General features: G+C 35.7%; 2 protein-coding genes and 1 non-coding gene across 6 annotated transcripts; 2 read left to right on the forward strand and 1 right to left on the reverse strand.

Moving 5' to 3' along the window:
- The first annotated feature begins 1,568 nt into the window (after positions 1-1,568).
- LOC104242341 (ASI1-immunoprecipitated protein 3) lies at positions 1,569-9,125 on the forward strand. Its single transcript, XM_009797371.2, has 8 exons — positions 1,569-2,171; positions 3,299-3,361; positions 4,354-5,115; positions 5,225-5,356; positions 5,492-5,605; positions 6,460-6,519; positions 7,823-7,909; positions 8,518-9,125. Exons 1-8 carry the CDS (start codon positions 1,683-1,685, stop codon positions 8,800-8,802), a joined length of 1,992 nt encoding a protein of 663 aa, XP_009795673.1. The 5' UTR covers positions 1,569-1,682; the 3' UTR covers positions 8,803-9,125.
- Positions 9,126-13,829: 4,704 nt separating this feature from the next.
- LOC104242342 (uncharacterized) lies at positions 13,830-18,222 on the forward strand. 4 transcript variants are annotated; one of them, XM_009797374.2, is made up of 3 exons: positions 13,830-13,918; positions 15,102-16,970; positions 17,286-18,222. In XM_009797374.2, exons 2-3 carry the CDS (start codon positions 15,129-15,131, stop codon positions 17,613-17,615), a joined length of 2,172 nt encoding a protein of 723 aa, XP_009795676.1. In that variant the 5' UTR covers positions 13,830-13,918; positions 15,102-15,128; the 3' UTR covers positions 17,616-18,222. The 4 variants fall into 4 exon arrangements, with proteins under 4 accessions (XP_009795676.1, XP_009795679.1, XP_009795675.1 ...); XM_009797377.2 differs by lacking the exon at positions 13,830-13,918 and adding an exon at positions 13,967-14,000; XM_009797373.2 differs by lacking the exon at positions 13,830-13,918 and adding an exon at positions 14,166-14,250.
- Positions 18,223-19,174: 952 nt separating this feature from the next.
- TRNAD-GUC (transfer RNA aspartic acid (anticodon GUC)) lies at positions 19,175-19,246 on the reverse strand. Its single transcript has one exon. It is a non-coding gene; the product is annotated as a tRNA-Asp (tRNA).
- Positions 19,247-19,506: the final 260 nt, after the last annotated feature.

The raw sequence follows: 19,506 nt of genomic DNA on the forward strand, positions 1-19,506 counted from the left end.
TCACTAGATTTCTCCCACACTGAACTAGTATTTCAATTAAGTAAAAGCAATCAATTTTTTAATCTCTTATCTTTACTTTAAGCACTCCTAAGCTCCTGTTTGGCCATAAATTTTAACACTATTCTTTTAATATTATTTTTTAAAATATTATTTGTTGATGGAATATGATCAATTTCTGAAAGAAAATAAATCAAGTTCCTAATAATTGGTTTATGACAATTTTTGGGTGAAATTTTTTCTTCCACTCAAAAAATTCTAACATTTTTAACTTACTAAAATTATTTTTCCACACAACATTATTTTTTTTTATTTAAATATTTAACCAATTTTATGTTCAAACGCTAGCTAAATTTCGATAAGACACACAAGGTTAGAAGAGAAATAAATGTGAAGCACCCGTCCCCTCAATTCCTTTTTCCGTCAAACAGGATTCCTTCTTTTCTCTACAACTTTTTTCCCAAAAATTGCAACAAAGGGCTGGCAATTTGTCCTTTCTTTTCCCTCTATTGGAAAGGTTCCTTTTTGTTTTCCCCTCTTATTAATTTCAAGTAAATCTTTTTTTGGTTTCTCATCCGGTGTCCGGTACCCGTATTGAAGCCCGACTATATCCGGATTCGCGCCGCGTAGGGCCCTATTCTGAGGGAAGCGCTCCCTACCAATGATTTTTCCATACCCAGGGCTCGAACTCGAGACCTCTGATTAAGGGAGGAGTAGTCTCATCCACTATGTGGTTCAAGTAAATCATAATCTCAAAGAAAAACAAAATATTGGCTAATCTGGTGACAGTTGGCTCAATAAAGTCTATTTCGCCCCTCCGTTTTAACTAATACAGTAGTCATATGAACATTACAAAAGGCTAATTCTTAAAATTTTAATCGGAAACTTATTGGACTCCACAATCATATAATTTAAAAATATTTAGAATATTTTCCTAGTCTTATGAAACATTTTAAAGGGAAAAATTCAGAATTAGCATGATTATTAGTAATTGAAAATTAGCTATAATTTTAAAATTAAAAAAAAAATTAATCATTTTTAATGCGAAGGTAATATTTGGACAAGAATATCCAACTTAAAAGAGCGCAAATACTCGTTTTATTTTTTATTTTTTCCGCTTTAACTCCAACGAGAGCTGGAGTTAAAAATTATAAGACAACGTCTTATTTGAGTTTCACTATTTTTACTTGGAGTTCCAGCATAATATACTTGAATTTAACTTCTAAAAATTAGAACTCCAGTATAATATGTAAAAATTCACATACAGAATATCTTGTTTGGGTTCCAACATTTTTTTCTTGGAATTTCAATATAGTTTGCTAAAATTCAACTTCTAAAAGTTCGAATTCCAACGCAACCCTGTATAGGGTGTCTTTTGTGCTAGAGTTTATATACAAGAATTTCATAATTTAACATATTATGTGGACCTTATTTCGGTAAAATATATTTTTGTCCAAAATTTATTCTCGTATTAAATAATAATTATTTTATAATCCGAAAATTGGCCAACTTACTCTATTTTGACCATTTTAAAGTGTTATGTCAAATACACAGAATCTCAAATTGATGATCTCTTCGTACAGTAGTACTAGTAGATTCCATTTTCTCTCCTTAACACTCTCCGCATTCGACACTTGTGACTTGTTGCTTGACTCACGCACCACATCACCGTATAGCAAGCAAAAATGGGAAACCGGCGGTTAGCGGTGGTAGCGATAAGCGACGACGAGGACGACGACGACAAGTTGCCGCTATCGCGTGTAACACGCGCTTCCAACAACGGCGAAGATAAAGCGAATAGTCAAAGGAAGCGTAAGAAAGTGAAGCTCGACGAAGAAGAAGAAGAAGAAGAAAAGCCACAGGAGGAAGAAGAGGAAGCGAATAATGATGATGAAAGTAGAGATAAGAGGAAGAAGAAGAGGAAAGTGACGGAAAATGAGGAGGAGGAGGAAGAGGAAAGAGGCCGGGGGAAGAGGAATAAGAAGAAGAAATTTGACGAAGAACCGGAGGTTGAATCGGAACCTGAACCGGTTGAAGAGGAGGAGGAGGAGGTGGAAGAAGAACAGCTGGAAGATGCTAAGCCTATTGGTGAGGTAATTAGGGTTACTGGAAAAGGTAAAGGGAGGAGAAACCATTACGAGTCTTTTGAGTACGATGGAAATCGCTATGAACTTGTGAGTTCTCATTCCTTTGCTTTATTTCATCGAAAAATGCTTCCGAAATGTTATTTATTGAAATTTTGTTTGTGTTTTGAAAAAATTACGGCTTTTTTCCATGACCTGTAGCTGAAATTAGGGTTTGAAAAATGTTACTTATCACTCATTGGTTGCATTTGGAATGATAGAAATTGGAAAGTACATTACCTCGACTATTGCAGCGGACCTGGCCACCAGCACAGATACTCTGCCCACCAAGGCTTAGCCTGATGGGAAGAAATTAATCATCTAGTAGTGTTTAGGATAATATTTCCCCATTTCTGATGCTTATTAGGGGACTCCTTTACAAAATGATTTCTGATAGAACACTTTTCATGAAAATTATTTTCCTTGGTAAACATTTCATCCATAATGCTTGAAGGAGTTGATTTCATGGATCCCCTCTGCTTCTTAGTTTCTGATTGTTTGGTTTATTGATAGAGTTTAATGGGGTATCAATAGGAATGGGTTTCTGGATGCCCTTTACTTCAACATCAGAAAATACTGCAAACAGCTAGTTTAGATATGGATTCACTTTGATTTAATGAGTGTCATTTGATGTTGTAATGGCTACTTTGTAAGGAGTTGGAGAAATGAGAGGGCTGATTAATCTGAATTAGTATCTCTCCTGGTAGAAGTGTATCACCCTAGCTTGAATATAGTGGAAGAGGCTTGGTTTGGTGTGCCTGGATGTTGGTATGAGAGTTGAGGAGATTTTGTGCAATCAATATCAACTCTAGTTTTGCCCCCAGGGCCTAGCTCAAGTGGCAAAGGGTGATGGATTTGTGTCTTAGGTCACAGGTTCAAGCCCCCACACCATGCAAAGCAAAGCCTGGTATTTAAGTGGAGAAGGGTAGAGGGGCGGGCACATTATCCACCGAGTTTCGAAGGCTGCGGTTGGTCCAAAGGATCGGCCCCAGACAGATTTCTCGGTCATAAAAAAAAAAATCAACTCTAGTTTTTTTCTTCCATGAAATTTTACTTGGCTGTTTCATCCCCTTTGAACAGTATTATCTGTAATTGCATTGGCTAGGAACTTTGTTAAGTGTGTTATAGCTATTGTTCTCCTGTGGTTGCTCTTATTACTAAGTTTTGTTCTTCTACAGGAGGATCCCGTGCTCTTGGTTCCAGAAGCTAAAAATCAGAAGCCTTATGTGGCAATTATCAAGGTAATTCTTTTTCAGGAAGATACATGATTCTTTTGGAAATTAAATAGATGCACAACTTATGTGAATGCATATGCTATTTCCCAGTCAGGAATCAGGTCAGTTGCATTATTAGTTTGGTTGTAGCATGCAAACTAAGCTTATATGTTAAGTATTTCTCTTTTCTGCTGCGAAATTTGGGCACTCAATTTGATCTGGATCTTAACTGCATTTTGCCTCATCTAGTGCCCCATCAGAGAATGTTTTCTATTTGGTGGTGCTGAAAGTCTGAGTAAAACTCCTTGAGTTGGGAGTACAAAAGGGAAGGGAAGAAAACAGAATCAAAGCATTAAATTGTAGCGTAAGAAGGAAAGAGCAGACGAACGATAACTAGTCTAGAAAAAGATAATAGTTGCTCTCACCTAAATACAGGCATCTATTTAAAGTTGGGGTGAAAAGAGGAGGTAGTTGCTGGAAGGTAAGTATTTCCTTTGATTGGTAGGTAATGGAAGAGGAACTGAAGTGAAAGTGGAACATATGCAAAGTGCCCCGTTCGCGTTTCATGTCTTCTAAATTTGACAAAAAGGAAGGTTGTTGAACCCTTATAGTGTCTAGACATGGAAACATGCAGGTTTTTTGGGGGGAGAAAAACTTGCTTGAGTTTCGCTGTCACTTTTGATTCATTTAGGCTCTAGTTTTTTGGCTTAGCAAGTAATTTAGGAACAGAGGGAAGACAACATGTCAGGAGGCTCCGTTATAATTCTTCGCTCAGATAGTTCTAAATAAGCAGTCTGTTTCTTGGAGAATCGATTATCCATATGAGCATATCTTTTTATCTGCAGCATCCTGAATTACTTTTCTAGTTTTGGTAAAAGAGTGACCAGTATTTTATCTGCAGCATCCTGAATTACTTTTCTAGTTTTGGCATGAAATTCTTGGTAACGTTTGCTTCTCTGAATGTTAATTTATTGTGGTTATCACTTCTACTCTTTTTCTGGATTTTTCCCCCCTAATAGGATATTACTCAGACCAAGGATGGGAACATGATGGTCACAGGACAGTGGTTTTACAGACCCGAGGAAGCTCAAAGAAGAAATGGTGGAAATTGGCAATCACGAGACACGAGGGAATTGTTCTATAGTTTTCATAGGGACGAAGTTCCCGCAGAGTCAGTCATGCACAAGTGTGTGGTGCACTTCATACCGTTAAACAAGCAGATTCCAGGTCGGAAAGAGCACCCTGGTTTTATTGTTCAAAAGGTATATGACACTGAGCAGATGAAGCTTTTCAAGTTAACAGACAAGGATTATGAAGATACCAAACAGCAGGAAATTGATCTGCTTGTTCATAAGACTATTGCACGAGTTGGGCATCTTCCTGACATTGAAACTGAGGATAATTCTGCAGCTCCTGTTAGTCAGGAAGACCAATTGAAGAGTAAACGACTTTTGAGGAAGAAGAGCATGACGCCTTTGGATGTCACCAGAGAAGATGAAGCACCAACTAGATTTGGTCAATCTAAAGCAGAAACTCCAGGCAGTTGTCCCAATAATGCATCAGAATACTTCATCATCCTTTCAAACTTCAATGTCCTAACTGGTGAAACACAGCGTGACAAATGGCTGGAAAAACTGCTGCAGTCAATTCAGTTTTTGTGCAATCCTGTGGATAATGTACAAAATGATGGTAAAGAAAAAGGGGGCTCAGATGTTACTGATTTTACTGGTAATACCGGTTCTGCAAAGCATGTGAATGAGTCTCTAGACGATGGTGCCAATGTAAGAATTCACTTTCCAATGATTTTGATGACTGACAGAATTTATGTATAGAATGCTAGTCTCTATTCAGATTTTCCTTGAAATGTTTGTTCTCTTGGATTAAATTCAGGGTGATAAGTTTCGATGGCCAGACAGTGCTGTCCCTGCCGTAGTCGCTCTGGAGAAAGCTGCACACGAGGCTCTCTCATGTGATTTTCAGAAGTACAATCAGAAGATGAGGCAGTTAACATTCAATCTTAAGGTTAGTACCCTTTTTCTTTTGAGCAGATGGGGGTATGAGTTCGTGAGTTTATTGTTTTTTCTTCTAATTTTCTATGTGAATATATTTCTACCTTCTAATTGTCGATTTTTCTCGATGTTGTTGTTCTATTTCCAGAACAATTCTTCCTTATCAAAAACATTCCAGAACAGCTCACTCTTAGCACGCCGTCTTCTGAATGGGGAGTTGGATCCCTCACAAATACTGAACATGTCCCCCAATGAGCTAAAGGTATGAGCACAGGGAAAATAATTTACTCAATTTGTCGATTAATTTTTTTGTTTTTTGCTTCATATGCAAATATCCTAAAATGCTAGAAATAATAGTCTGTTTGTGTTTTGTTGATTTCTGGATCGGTAGGTCTTGCTTTGGTGGTCTGACTGACCGTTCGTGAATCCACCATGTGCAACCTAAATAGGTTTACCACAATTCATGAAATCTAAATATTGTTCAGGTGTGAATAAAGTAAAGCTGATTTTGGAAACCAAAATATGATTGAGCATTTTTCACAAATAAACGCACTCAAAAAAGGAAAATCTGATATCCCTTGAGACCTTTTGGGAATTAAATATTGGCTTACTCACCCCACAACCCCCCCCCCCCCCAAACCAACCAACCAACCAAAAAAAGAAGGAAAAAGAGCTAGGAGAATTCATACAAATGAAGAAGTTGAGCAATTACCTGTACACATTTTGGAATTTCATGCTCCTAAAATAAGCCAAAAAGGTGCTTGAAATGTGGAAGGTGTCTTCATTTCCTTCCCTGCAAGAAGAAACTAATTTAGGTTACGTAGAAGACTGTACAAACCTGCCTCATAGTTTGGTTTTGGTTTTAAGAATTTAAGAAAAGCAATTTCTTCTGCTTAATATTCATTTCTTTTGGTGGATGGTTCATTTGGATTTTTATCCACACTTGGCAAATACAAGATTGGTTTCTTGAGAAGAATGTCTGCCTTATACGGAGATTATAAGTTATTAATCTTTCTCTGAAAATCTGTAGTTTCTTATTTCTGTTGAGGAATCTGAAAATTGCCCCAGCAGATTATGCTTTCCTTTATTTGATGTTATTCTCCATTTCTATCTCAGGAAGGTCTAACAGCAGAAGAGATAGCAAGCAGGGAGCCCGAAGAGCCGGAGCCCATACAGGTTTATACTATATTATTTTGTTCCTGAAGAAGCTTAGTTGCTACATTAAACAGTCATCTTCCTTTTTCTCTTTGTATGGAGGAAGATGTTGTGGCCTAGTTAATGAAGTTCAAATTCCAACAGACAAGAAAAATGTTAGGTGATCTTTTCTCATCAGCCTAAGTTTTGGTGGGCAAGGTTAACCAGTACCTGTGATGGTGGGAGATAGCAGATATCTGGTAGAACAGTCGTGGTGCGCTCAAACTTGCCTGGACACCACTTCTATGGCAAAAATTTATAGCCTATGTAGGTGTCTAAATGACTCGAGCGTTCAGCTCTGTTGGGCTTTAATACTAAGTTTCAACATGAAACTGAGGTCGACTCAATGGAGTAAATGAACTCCGGCTTCATTTTGAGCTCAATATATGCTTATTTGAAGATCTTTAAGAAATTCAATAAAAAAATCCGTGCTTATATACTATTATTAGTGCTTGTCTGGTAGATATGATGGTATTCGTGAAGCTACTTTGAAGATTTAGTCTCATGATGAGCATGCACTAAGAATATGTTCAGTTGAATTTTACAAATAGCTTCAGGGCAATAATGTGTTCTGAGGGAGATTTCGGTGAATAAAATCTTCCTTTCTGGAGAGGTCACAAAGAACTGCATATGTCGATACAGATGGGGCCAAATTTTCTTGCACCTAGTAGGTGCTCCTTTTGGGTACTGACAATGATGGTAATTTTTCGGAATTCAAGTCTTTAACCAGGATTTAGTTTAACTAACCATAGCAAACTTTAGTTTAGTATTTTGGTGATGGAGTTGGTCGTTGATTCTGATCACCAGCTACATGTATCCCTTTGAGATAAGACTAAATGTGATCGGAATATTTTTCCCGTATTCAGGGAGGACTGCGCATGTTTTTGTTTTCTATAATGAAGTTGAATATATATATCCACAAGGTAGGGTAATTCATATACTTGTGGGACCCCACTATGTGGGATTATACTGGGTTTGTTGTTGTTTGTTGTTGTTGTCGTTGTTAAGTTGAATATAGCTTCTCAATGTACTGAAAGCCTTTTAATTCAGAATTTTCTTTTCATGTTGAGTACCTGGAAAAAGAGTTTTAGAAATTTGGCCATGATTAATTGGCAAAATTGATGTGATCATGTTATAAGACTGGGAAACATTTCATTTCGACATATCTTATTGCTTGTTTCTATTCTTTTTTGTGTGACAGATGACTGATGCTTCTTACAGAAAACTTTACAAAGGTTGAGTATGTTGTTTCTTGTTGCTCACTTCTGATTGGTTTGTGGCACAGATGACTGATGCTCGTTGCAAAAGATGCACAGAGAAAAAAGTGCGGCTCATGGAGATTATTCAGGCTGGACATGGAGACCGTTACCAGGTTTGTGCTTCCAGCTTTTTTCTGCTTGAGATGGACTTCTTCGTTGATACATCATGATGTTTCTCTTTGGATATTTCTTGTCCTCTCTTATTATTATTCATTTTTTTTTGGGGGGGGGGGGAGGGGGTGGAGAACTGCTTATTATGTTAGCAATTTCTTGCCGCACCCGAAACTTCAAATAGTTGATTGGATTTTGATTATATGTTGATAGTGGTGGGGAAGATATTTAATATTATGTTTGATGTTGTGACAGTAAGTGATCTCTTATTGAATTCTTTTCTGTTCTCGGGGTAAAGCTAATTTCCCCATGTCATGATTGCCATTACACTGAACTATCATGCAAGATGTTGAAGGGAATTACCTTGCATAAGGACCTTTTATTCATGTCATGTCTCTTAAATTTAATGTAGTCACTTTGGAATTTCTTGTATTTAAGAAACAAAAAAAAAAAAAAAAAAGATTGAATATGGTATAAGCGCCATTTGGAAACTTTTCTAGTATAATCCTATGTACTTTTTAGCCGTGTCATCTTCGATCTTCCTCGAGTATTTTGGTTGCTGCACTGACTGCCTCTTGTTTCTGTTTTATTTATTTTTTGGTTATCTCAGCTGGAGTGTATTGCTTGTGGCAATACTTGGTATGCTTCTAGAGACGAAGCTGCTAGCCTAACAATAGACGGGCCAAATTTTACGAAGAGTGTAGGAACAGAACCGTTAGCAACTGCCAAGTTCGAAGACGTGGAGAAGAATTTAACAAGCCCTCGAAGAGCTGATAAAGGAGCTAATGATGTTCTGAAGAAGACAACTGAAGCTTACATGCCAGTTCTTGACAGCCAGAGATCATTTAACAAGTCTAGGACTGAAGATAAAACTACCACTAGCGATGCTGACTGACTCTTCTGCTAGGTTTTAGTTCACTTTAGAGTTTAGACATAACCATTTCCTGTATATAGATACAGTACATACAGTTTTTCGAACAGTTTTTTGAAGTATATTTACTCGATAGTGGTTGGTGTATACTTGGGGGTAGTAGAAAAATTTGGTAGTCTAAACAGAAATTCAATTGTGACAAGTTGGTATGGATTGTTCTGTTTCCAAGGACTGTACAATCTGCACACATGTAAGTGCAGGGTGGGTAAGGTTGATGTGTGTAATCTTACAGTATAGTTTCAGCTCTTTTCACCTAAAAGTGAGGTGATTTATGTTTTTTGAGTGTATTTTCTCTTCACGTGGAGTAGCAGCTGCCTTTGCGTGCCTTACTGACTTGGTCCATCTTTTTGAACATGCATTCATGCAATCTACGAGAACGTGAAGGAAAAATAGACGGATCGGGAAGGAATCTGTATCTATAGACTATAGGTGATGGCAGCTGCGTACTAACCAACGTTGAAAAATCTGACCTATCCATAATTTCTCTTTGACTTAACAAGTTGAGTGTCGTTGGAATTTTTCAGATATAGGTAAACACAGTGTTAAGTAAAGTCTAATTCAGTAGCAGTGGTTAAAAGGCGATTTTAATTTTGGTCTTGTTAATAATGATGGTTCACAAGGCACGAATGTTATTGAAACTATCGTAGAACTGTAGGAGATGAAATTTCAGGCAAGATACTGTGAAGTGCTACTCTTCCAACAACAATAACAATCTCGCTATAATTTTACAAGTGGAGTATGAAACGAATAGTGTATGCACAAATCTTACCTATTTATTTCCGATAGACCATCCACTCAAAAAAGCCAAAAAATGAGAAGTGCTACTCCGCCCGTCCATTTCTTTCCTAAGTCCTTACCTTTTTATTATGTCTCCTTACAAAATGATATTTTGTTTATATTTGACAACAACACGCCCAGTATAATCCCACATAGTGAAGAATAATTTACAATAATTTAATTTTTCTATTTTATTCATAATAACATACTTGGCCACAGAAATGTCTATATTCTTTTATACTTTATGCTTCAATCAAACACGTAATAAAGTGGAATAAGAGCCCGTTTGGCCATGAAATTTTTTTCACTTTTTTTCTAAATTATTTTTTTTCGAAATTAGTGTTTGACCATAAAATTTCTAATTTTTACTTGAAAATGAATTTTGGAAATTTTCACTCAGATCACTCACAAAAATTCAAAAATAACCCAAAACTATATTCATGTCCAACACAATTCTAATTTTCAAATATCATTTTTATTTTAAAAAAAATTCACCTTTTTTCGAAATTTTGCAATTCTTATGTACAAACGCCCACCAAGTGTTTTTAGTATGGGGTTAGTGATGTCAATTTGAGTAAGAGTAGTGAGTCGGCGGGTCATATGATACTTTGATTTCGATTTGACCGACCATTTTCAGATCCCTTCCTCCCGCCTGAAACCACATCACATGTACCCGTGAATTTACTCTCTTCTCCTTGCTCTTGCACTCAACCCTCTCACTTTCTTTGACCAAATTACCCTCACAGATTTCTCAAGATCCATAAGGTCATCTCCAACCTTACCCCGCAATTTTGGGGTAATTTAGCTCCAACCCTCCCCCATTTTTGTCCCAAAAATAGGGGATGAATAATGTTCCCTCAAATATGGGGTACACTATTCATCTCCCCCATTACTCTTCATCACTTTTTTATTATTATTTTATTATTTAATCATTTAATTTATCTCTTTATATATACCTAATTATGTTTATGTAATGTCTTTATAATATTAATTTTACATCTTAACTTTGGTGTATAATTTTGATAAATTAATTTTCGTGCATTTATTATTTTTATGTAAAATTGTAAGTTAATTTTATTATAAATTATAATTGTACAAAAAATATATAATTATCTCAAAAAATGAATTGTGCAAATATAAAATATTAGATGTTGCTAAAATTGAAATGTGCGAATATAAAATATTAGATGTTGTAATGATTTTACTTTTATTTGAATTATTAGTTAATCTATAATAATTGCTTACAAATTATATTATTTAAAATTTTATGAAATTGTTTTAATGAAAACTATAAATTATTAAAAATAAAAGATGGAATTTGTTTAATGAAAATTAAAATGAAACTGAAATGAAAGATAATAATATAATATAGAAGAGAGAAGAATATAAAAAAGTTTGAGGGAAAAAATGTGGGAATGGTTGGAGTAAGTTGTCCCAAAAATGGGGAAATCCCTATTTTGTGGATAAAAAATGGAGTAAAGATTGGAGATGCCTTAACACAAGGAAACCTAGAGATTAGAAGAAGAAAAAAGGGGCTAATAAGGTAAAAGGAAAATACTGCATCCAATAATGTAGCCAAACTGATCGATGAAGTAAATTGAGAATCATAAAGTTTCCGCCTTTCAAATTCAAATCTTAGTGGAGCAAATATATTAAGGGATCGTTTGGTTGGAAATAAGTTACTCGGGGATAACTAATCCCCAAATTAATAATATCGCAATTTTTTCTTAACCAAATATGTGATAAACTCTTCATAAATTTAATCCCGGGATTAATTATTTCTTATCCCTCATACTAAACGAGCGCTAAGTGATTTCTTCTTATCTGTCCAAGCAATGATGGATAAAATTAACTATTACTTGTAGTGGTAGGAGGTATTAATTACCTTGTAGAATTATTTGATGTGTGCCTAAGCCGACTCGAACACCTTAACTATTAAAATGAAAAAAAATTAAAGGTAAGAGAAAGACATTAATTGCTATTAATAGGAAGAGAAAGTTTTTACGGCAAGGTAGAGGAGCATTATTATTTCATCAATCCATACTAGGTAAATGAAGTATACTGGACCACACTTATAATTTGTATACAACTAACTATTTGAATTTTTTACCAAACCAAGTAGACACTTTTGACTTAAGATTTCAGAGAAACAAGTAGTATCAAATAACTTTATACTATATTATATTTAATTTTTCTTTTCTATACTATACTATAGTATAGTAGTAGTATATAAAAAGGCTGAATTTAAACAAATTCAACCTAATTAGTAAACTAATAAAACACTTGAGCTACTATAGTGGTTGCCCATTTGTAGAACAATAAATTGTTCCATCTATGGAAAGTATCCACGAAAGTACTTCCCAACCAAATCTTTATCAGTTTATCTGCAGTTGTCCCTGTCCCCATTAAAGTTTTTTGCTGGAAATTCACTTCAAAATTTCCAATCCATTTTATGGTTGATAGTGAAATGAATGAATTGTTCAAACAATAAATTATATCGTTTTAATAATAATTAGTAATGACGTAGACTTTTGATGTTATAATGTGGTGTTTTCCGTGTGACTTATAAGTAAAGTTGAAGGATGGTGAGTGCCTCTCCCACATCAAGTTGACCGCCCCTACGTAGTGATTCTATCAATCATGTACGTAGGTTTGGACCCTCCATTCTGATTGGTATATCATGAAAAAAGAAAGTCATTTGCATCAGGCGCACTATGTTTCTCTGTGTAACTTATAGGTCACGTGTTTGAGCCAAAATCAGCCACTGATGCTTGTATCAGGGTTGGCTATCCATATCACACCTCTTGAGGTACGACCTTTCCCAGACCCTACATGAATGTGGGATACTTCGTGCACCAGGTTGCCTTCTCCTGCGAATGAACCAAATTTTCAAGCCCAAGTACACTATAGACTACAATTAATACCGTCAAGTTCTACACTTTAGGGGTCGTTTGGGAAAAAAATTATTCCATAATTAGTTATCTCGGAATTCGTTATCCCACTCTTCCATAGGGATAAAAAAATACTATAATCCCGGGATAACTAATCCCGAGATTAATTATACTACTATTTATCCCAATCAAATATGATATAAACTCATCTCAAAATTAATCTCAGGATTAATTATCGCTTATTCCTCGTACCAAAAAAGGCCTTAGAACTATCTTTCACCATGGACAAACAAAACTATATATTAATTATGCTTACTATTCTAGCACCTAATATAATTTTCTCTTCCAAATCAAAACTATATATTATTCACATATTCAAGCTGATTTTTATATGCTATTTTTGGTCAATGATATCTTGTTAAATCAGTTTAATATATGTAACACCACAAATTCAAATGATGAATTTACCAACTTGGGCTTCATGTTGTTGTTTTTATTGAGGGGCAAACTTGTCAAAATATATGCAAGAATCAAGGGTCATGAATGTAATTGCACCTTTGGAGGGATCTGAAATCTATTACATTCAATTCACCATATAAAAAAAGATTATTATAAATTGGGAGTCAGTAATCCCCTTCATCATAAGAATCCTGTCCTATATTATATTTGGAAAACATTATTTAATTATTATAGCAAGAAAGAGCCAAGAGAAAACAGTATCTGCTATTCCCAATAAAATAACATAAGATATTAAAATCCTTGTGCAGTGATTCCTCCAATTAATAATTGGTCTGTCCCCTCTTTATTTTACCAAGATTACCCTTAAATCAAGATTCATTAGTCCTTTTTCCAAGGTTATTTATGGAAATTCACTATCTTGAATGTGCCTATAAACAGTGTCCTAAAAAGTAAACATTGAAAAAAGTGAAAGAAAGGCCACACACTACAACAAAGAAAAACCAAAACTAGAGGCAAACTATAAAAAATAATAACAATCCAGTAAAATTTTGTAAGATTTGAGAAGAGTAGTGTTTATACAGATCTTATCCTGGGCGGACAGAGAGTTTATCACCAATAAATACTCGGTACAAGAAAATGAACTAAGACAATGGAATAATAACAGCGTCATAAAAATAGTATTAGTGAGCCGAGAATAAGAAAATATATGGAAAAAGGCAAACTATACAAACATAGAGTAAAAACACAGCATGAAAGCATATGATGATGAGTCAAAGTTAGCTTTTTTTTAGTGGACATATAGAGCAGCTTGGCAGCTCTTTTGTCTCTCACCCCTCTTCTTATTCTTCCTACTGTGTGTGTGTGAGAGAGAGAAAGAGAGTGTGTGTGAGTTTCACTCAGTACATTTGATACCCCACTACCCCTTTTACTCAAACAGTCTCTATCTCTATAAGGCATGCTTTCTCTTTTATTAATCCTTTTTTTTGTGTGTGTTCATATTTCATTAACTCATTATATGGTCTTAACTTTTGGTGGGTAGGTGTTAATTCTTGTTATTTTTTAGCCCATGTACTTTTCTTGATTTTAAGTACAAGAAACTGAATACTCTTTAAGCAATGGAGTTTGGTTTGGTATCTTTTCTTTTACCCTTTTGGAGAATATATGAATATGAAATGTGTTTTCTTGGATGAGACTTTAAGCTCAAGATATTGTAAGAAATGATTGCAATTTGTTGGGTTTTTTCTTTGGCTTCAATTCTCTAAGATCAAGTGGGGTATGTTAAATGGTAATGGACTGTTTTCATTAGCAGTTGTTGTGCCTTTTATTTTCTTTGAATGCAAGTGTTTTAAGATGTGTTTTTACATAAATTAGGGGCTTCATAGTTAAGTGGGGTTGTGGGATTTCTTTGTTTTGTTACATTGATTTCAGTTAATTGGAACAAAGTTAGTTCCTTTTTCTGTTTTCATGTATCATGACGTTCTTGCATTTGTGCATTTGCTAGAAATGGAAGATTAGATCTTCAAATTGTTTATCTAAGGGTAGGAAAGTTAAGGTTCTTGCTTGAAGTTCATTATTTGCTCAGCCATCTCTTTTTCAATTTGAAGAAATGGGTATGAATTTTTTTCTTCTTTTTTTTTTCTTTTTTTTCTCTCCATATTTTCAAGTTTGCATGTGAAAAATGTGGTAACATTGTAGTTCCTTAGTTTAGAGTTCTTCTCTTAGATCTAGTTGTTTGCTTAATTCCTGAACCTTTTGTTTTATATATGCATATTTGGAATCCTGAACATTTGTTTTTCCTAGTCTTCCTTTCGAGCCGAGGGTCGTTTGGAAACAGTCTCTCTACCTAGCCTGGGTAGGGTAATGTCTGCATACACACTACCTCCCCAGACCCCACTTGTAGTATTTTACTAGGTTTGTTGTTGTTGTATATTTGGAATCTTGAAGTGTAAAAATCCAAGCTTTTGATATTTCCAATTGGTTTAGTTCATCCAAATATTGCCCTATAAGATGTTAGTCTATAAAGTTCAAAACTTTATGTGATTGATTGTATTATTTGATGTTTGTTTTGAAATATAAGGCATTATGTTAGTAGCTTTTTAATTCTACTGTGAATGACCTGTTATTTTGTTCTTATAGGTTGTAGATCTATTGATATGACTAGATATGGAGTTGGAATTCGACAAGTATTGTATAGTAGATGGAAGTCCTACAACTGTGCTTCCATCTCCACGACACCGTCTAAAAGGTGAAAGGAGAAAAAGCAAAGGAAATCCCAAATGCAGCAAAGAAGTATTATCTGTAGATGATGAATTCACTGAGATAAGCTTTCATAAGTATCGTAGCGTGTCCTGCAAAAATGTTCCATCAAGGAAATTGCATTTGGAAAGAAATGAAATCTTAAAGAGGGGTTCTGTCTATCAAAGTTCTAAAGATGTTAGGCGCGTCAAGAAAACTGATGTTGTCGAGGAAAGAAGAAAAATTGAGTTCTCTGGTGGCAATGCTGCTGCAGTCTCATTTGACATTCTTGATGCTTTATGTAGTTCACGCGAGGATAATTTACTCATAGAGAAACATAGATCCTCCTTTAAAGGTTCTATTCCAGAGAGAGGTGTACAATCAGATAGCTCGACAGGAAGTTTAATAAACTCTGATGATAGAGAAAATAGAAGAGCTCAAACTCCACTAAGACAGTCAGCTCAGGATTCAAACATAATGTCTCAATCCGTCGTTGATCATCTACGTGAAGTTAACGGACTAACGAAGAGGGATCCATCTGTTCCTTTACCCAAATCGTTGTCTGCAAAATTAGCGCTACCACATTCGCCAGCTCGATCAGAAAGTGATAGCTCTAGGAGCGGCAGCCAAAAATCCCGTTTCAGCCCTATGAGAAAGATGTTTGATCCATTTGGTAAATCAAAGTCTCTCAAAAGTCCATTGAGTTATAATGTCGAACCTGGCCGGGAGATTAAGAGTGAGCTAGTTGATGTTAGTAGAGGCAGAGCATTTCATAAATCTCTATTGCATGATTTCTCAAGCATAGCGGAGCCTTTGGGTTGTGATCCTCAGCCTATCAAGAAAGAGATCCATAATTCAAATGTGCAGAGTTTGCCGGCTCATTTACATGGCTTTCTCAGATTGGATAAGAAAAATGGATTGCCCTTTTTTGAGTTCTCAGTAAAGTCTCCTGAAGATAGTTTTGTCGCAAAGTCGTGGAAAGTGGAGAATACCTTGAATTGGGTGTACACTTTTCATTCTCTTCACCACAAAAGGAAGAGCAATGCCAGTGGATGGGGATCGAAAGATGGCGTTAGAGAACCCTTGTTGGTTGGGCAGATGCAAGTTTCCTGTTATTTATGTACAGATATTAAAAAAGCTGGAGACTGTGACAACTCAATGGTGACAGAGTTTGTCTTGTATGATACGGCCCATTCAAGAAAGCAAGTTTCTCCTCAAGATAGTTGTTGTTCTTCCCCTGATGTCACTAATACACCAAAGGCGTCCAATGAAAATTCATCTGGAGCCGAAGAGGTACCTGAAAAAACAAAGCTCAAACTTCAACCGAATCATACTCATGACAGAGGTCATGTTGACTCATCAATTCCTTACCCTTTAGGAGTAGCACAACTGCAGTCACGGGTTGAGGTTGCAGCAATTGCTATAGAGGTGCCGTTTGAAAAGAGAGAGAGTTTAAAATTTAGGAGTGGAGATGCAAAGGATGATGATCAGCCACTTCCAAACTTACTGGATCTCTCTCCGCTTGAGCCAAGAATTGGAACTTCTGATGCCAAGGTGAATGTTGTGATCCCTTCCGGACACCATGGTCTTCCAACAACTGAAGGTCCTGGCCCTTCCCCCTTGTTGGATAGATGGAGGATGGGCGGAGGTTGCGACTGTGGTGGCTGGGACATGGCATGTCCGCTTCACATATTTGGTAATCCAAATATTCATATTGATGACATTCGTCCTCTGCTTGAGAGTCACCGGCCATTGGAACTCTTCCTTCAGGTAATCTTCTTACCTGCTGCTTAATTGTATGTTTCGTTGGCTGCTTAAATGGAAATTTATTTGTAAGTGTACAAGCATTCAAATAAAAGATTTCGACTTCACTAGTACTTTCATTTTTTATGGATATATGCGTCTCTTACTCTCTTGTACTTGCTCTAGAATTGAAACAACATTAACTCATAAACTTGTTTTTAGAAAGCAAATCAAATTGGTTACGAGCCAAAGCGATGTTACCTAACTATACTCACTAGACGAATTTTAAGATACTATGCCCAATTGTTCTTATCTTACCCGTGGGTTCTAAACTGCACACAGGGAAGAAAGGATAAAGCTCCAGCATTGACGATGACGCTTAAGGAGGATGGACAGTATTCAGTTGATTTCCATGCTCAGTTATCTGCATTACAGGCATTCTCTATTTGTGTTGCAATTTTGCATTCTATGGAAACTTCAATTGTCGTGGGACAGGAGAACAACGTAGAATCTTTGCAATCCAACATATTGAGCGTATTTGTTCAAGATGACATTAAAGGCTTGCTTAATGCAGTTAGAGAGGAAAAGAAACAGAAAGTACACAAGAAAGTTGAGCAAGTATTCCCATCTTTTGTACTAAATCCACCATTCTCTCCAATTGGTCGAGTATAGGCTTGAACGACTCACTCAGCTAGCCGTTGCATTTGATACTCCGTTCCAGGTGGGGTATGTCGAGTTTGATACCAAATACTGGCTGTTCTGTGTACTCGAGATCATTTAAATGCAACTTTTGTGCATGAAATTTTGAGAGGAACCAAGATGATGAATGGTGCACACACGTGGCAGCATGCTCGAGCTTGTCAAAATATGATTTTCAGCAGGATGAAGTTCTCATCATATTGTCTTCTGGTGATATCCATGTTTTTTTTCCCTTCTGAAATAGGGGGCCAAAATCTTAGAGATGCCACAACACTGTTTATATTGTTAGTTGATAGGGAGGGCATAGGAATCTCATTCATTTTTTTCAACTATAGAAAAATTTCAAATATAAACTTTAGCCTACTTGTAATTTATTTATTATGATGGCCAAGGGTGCTGAAGGAAAGAAAGTCACAAGGGAAATTTTGGAAACACTTTGTAGTATGAGCTAGTAGTACACTTTTGCTTGAGCATTTTATGTAAGTACACCATTTTGGAAAATAAATAGCTCTTAAGCTACTTAATGCAGCATCTGTGAGAATACTTTGAACTTGTATATCACAATTTGATCTTTTGATTATTGTCACTATCTACATTTTGTTCCTTTTGCCTGTTTGTTTCGCCTCGTTTTCTTATTATCTTGTTGTCGTTACTATTTTGGTGTCGTTACTGCGTGTTGCTACTGCTTTATTTTCATCTTTTTTTTTGTGCCGAGGGTTTCTTGGAAACAGCCTCTCTACATTCACGGTAGGGGTAAAGTTTGCGACTTTGCGTACTCACTACCCCAAACTCCACTTGTGGAATTATAATGGGTTTGTTGTTGTTGATTATTGTCTCCATATTCATTACTACTTCATTGTTTAAGCAGGTGGTATGGACTTAAAGCAATTGCATAGTTTTTAATAATCAAAAGTTTTAGCTTTTTTCAGAAAATACACATGAGAGATTGATTTTCTTTCTGTTGTTGGGAAGGAGAACATTATCCTTACATTAATTTTCCAAGAGAGATTGTTCTTTCTTGTTATTGTTATTTTTGTAAGAGAAAACATTGGACTACAAATTTTGGAGTATTTTGGTTTTTTTCCTTTTTGGTTTTCCAGTTCTTTTAAGAAAAGTTTCATTTGACTTGGAAAAATAACTGGCCTCTCTATCTATCACAAATAAAGGGCTGCCCTTCTACTATCAATCCTACAATATAATATTGTACTAAGTTTTATATCCTACATATAACATATTGGTTCTCAAGGGCTGTGTTCACTTTAGTTTTTTTGACTTTTTTCATGGAACAAGATTATATTATAATTACTTCCAATATGAGATTAGGAAAAAAAAAAGAAACTTTATGTGATCATTTTTGAACCTCATAAATGTTCCAACCAGGTTACAATTCAACCATGCTGATTCCTACTAAGAAAACAGAAAGCTGAAGGAAGTTTGTGTTATATTCTTTTCCAGCCTTCTCCTGGAAATTAACACATAGACCCCGAAATAGGAAGGTGAAAATAAAAACAAAATAAATTAAAAAATGTAGACGCCGTTGCCGGGGATCGAACCCGGGTCACCCGCGTGACAGGCGGGAATACTTACCACTATACTACAACGACATTGTTGATTATGATTCTCAACTAATATTATTTTAATAGTTTGACTAATAATTGCACCAAGCAAGGCAAAAGCACCCTTCCATTTAAGAAATTTGTGCAAAAAGGAAAAAAAATTGTTCACTCGTTTACAGTTTTAATTTTTGTTTGAGCTAACTCCATGTTACCTTGAGCCTATAATAATTCCGTTGTGTTTGCTGGAAGTGTTTTCTGTAATTGTATTTTCATCCATGTTTATGCAAATCAACAGCTACAACAGAAAA

The sequence above is a fragment of the Nicotiana sylvestris genome, chromosome 8 (assembly GCF_000393655.2).
Source record: "Nicotiana sylvestris chromosome 8, ASM39365v2, whole genome shotgun sequence".
Taxonomy (NCBI): Eukaryota; Viridiplantae; Streptophyta; class Magnoliopsida; order Solanales; family Solanaceae; genus Nicotiana; species Nicotiana sylvestris.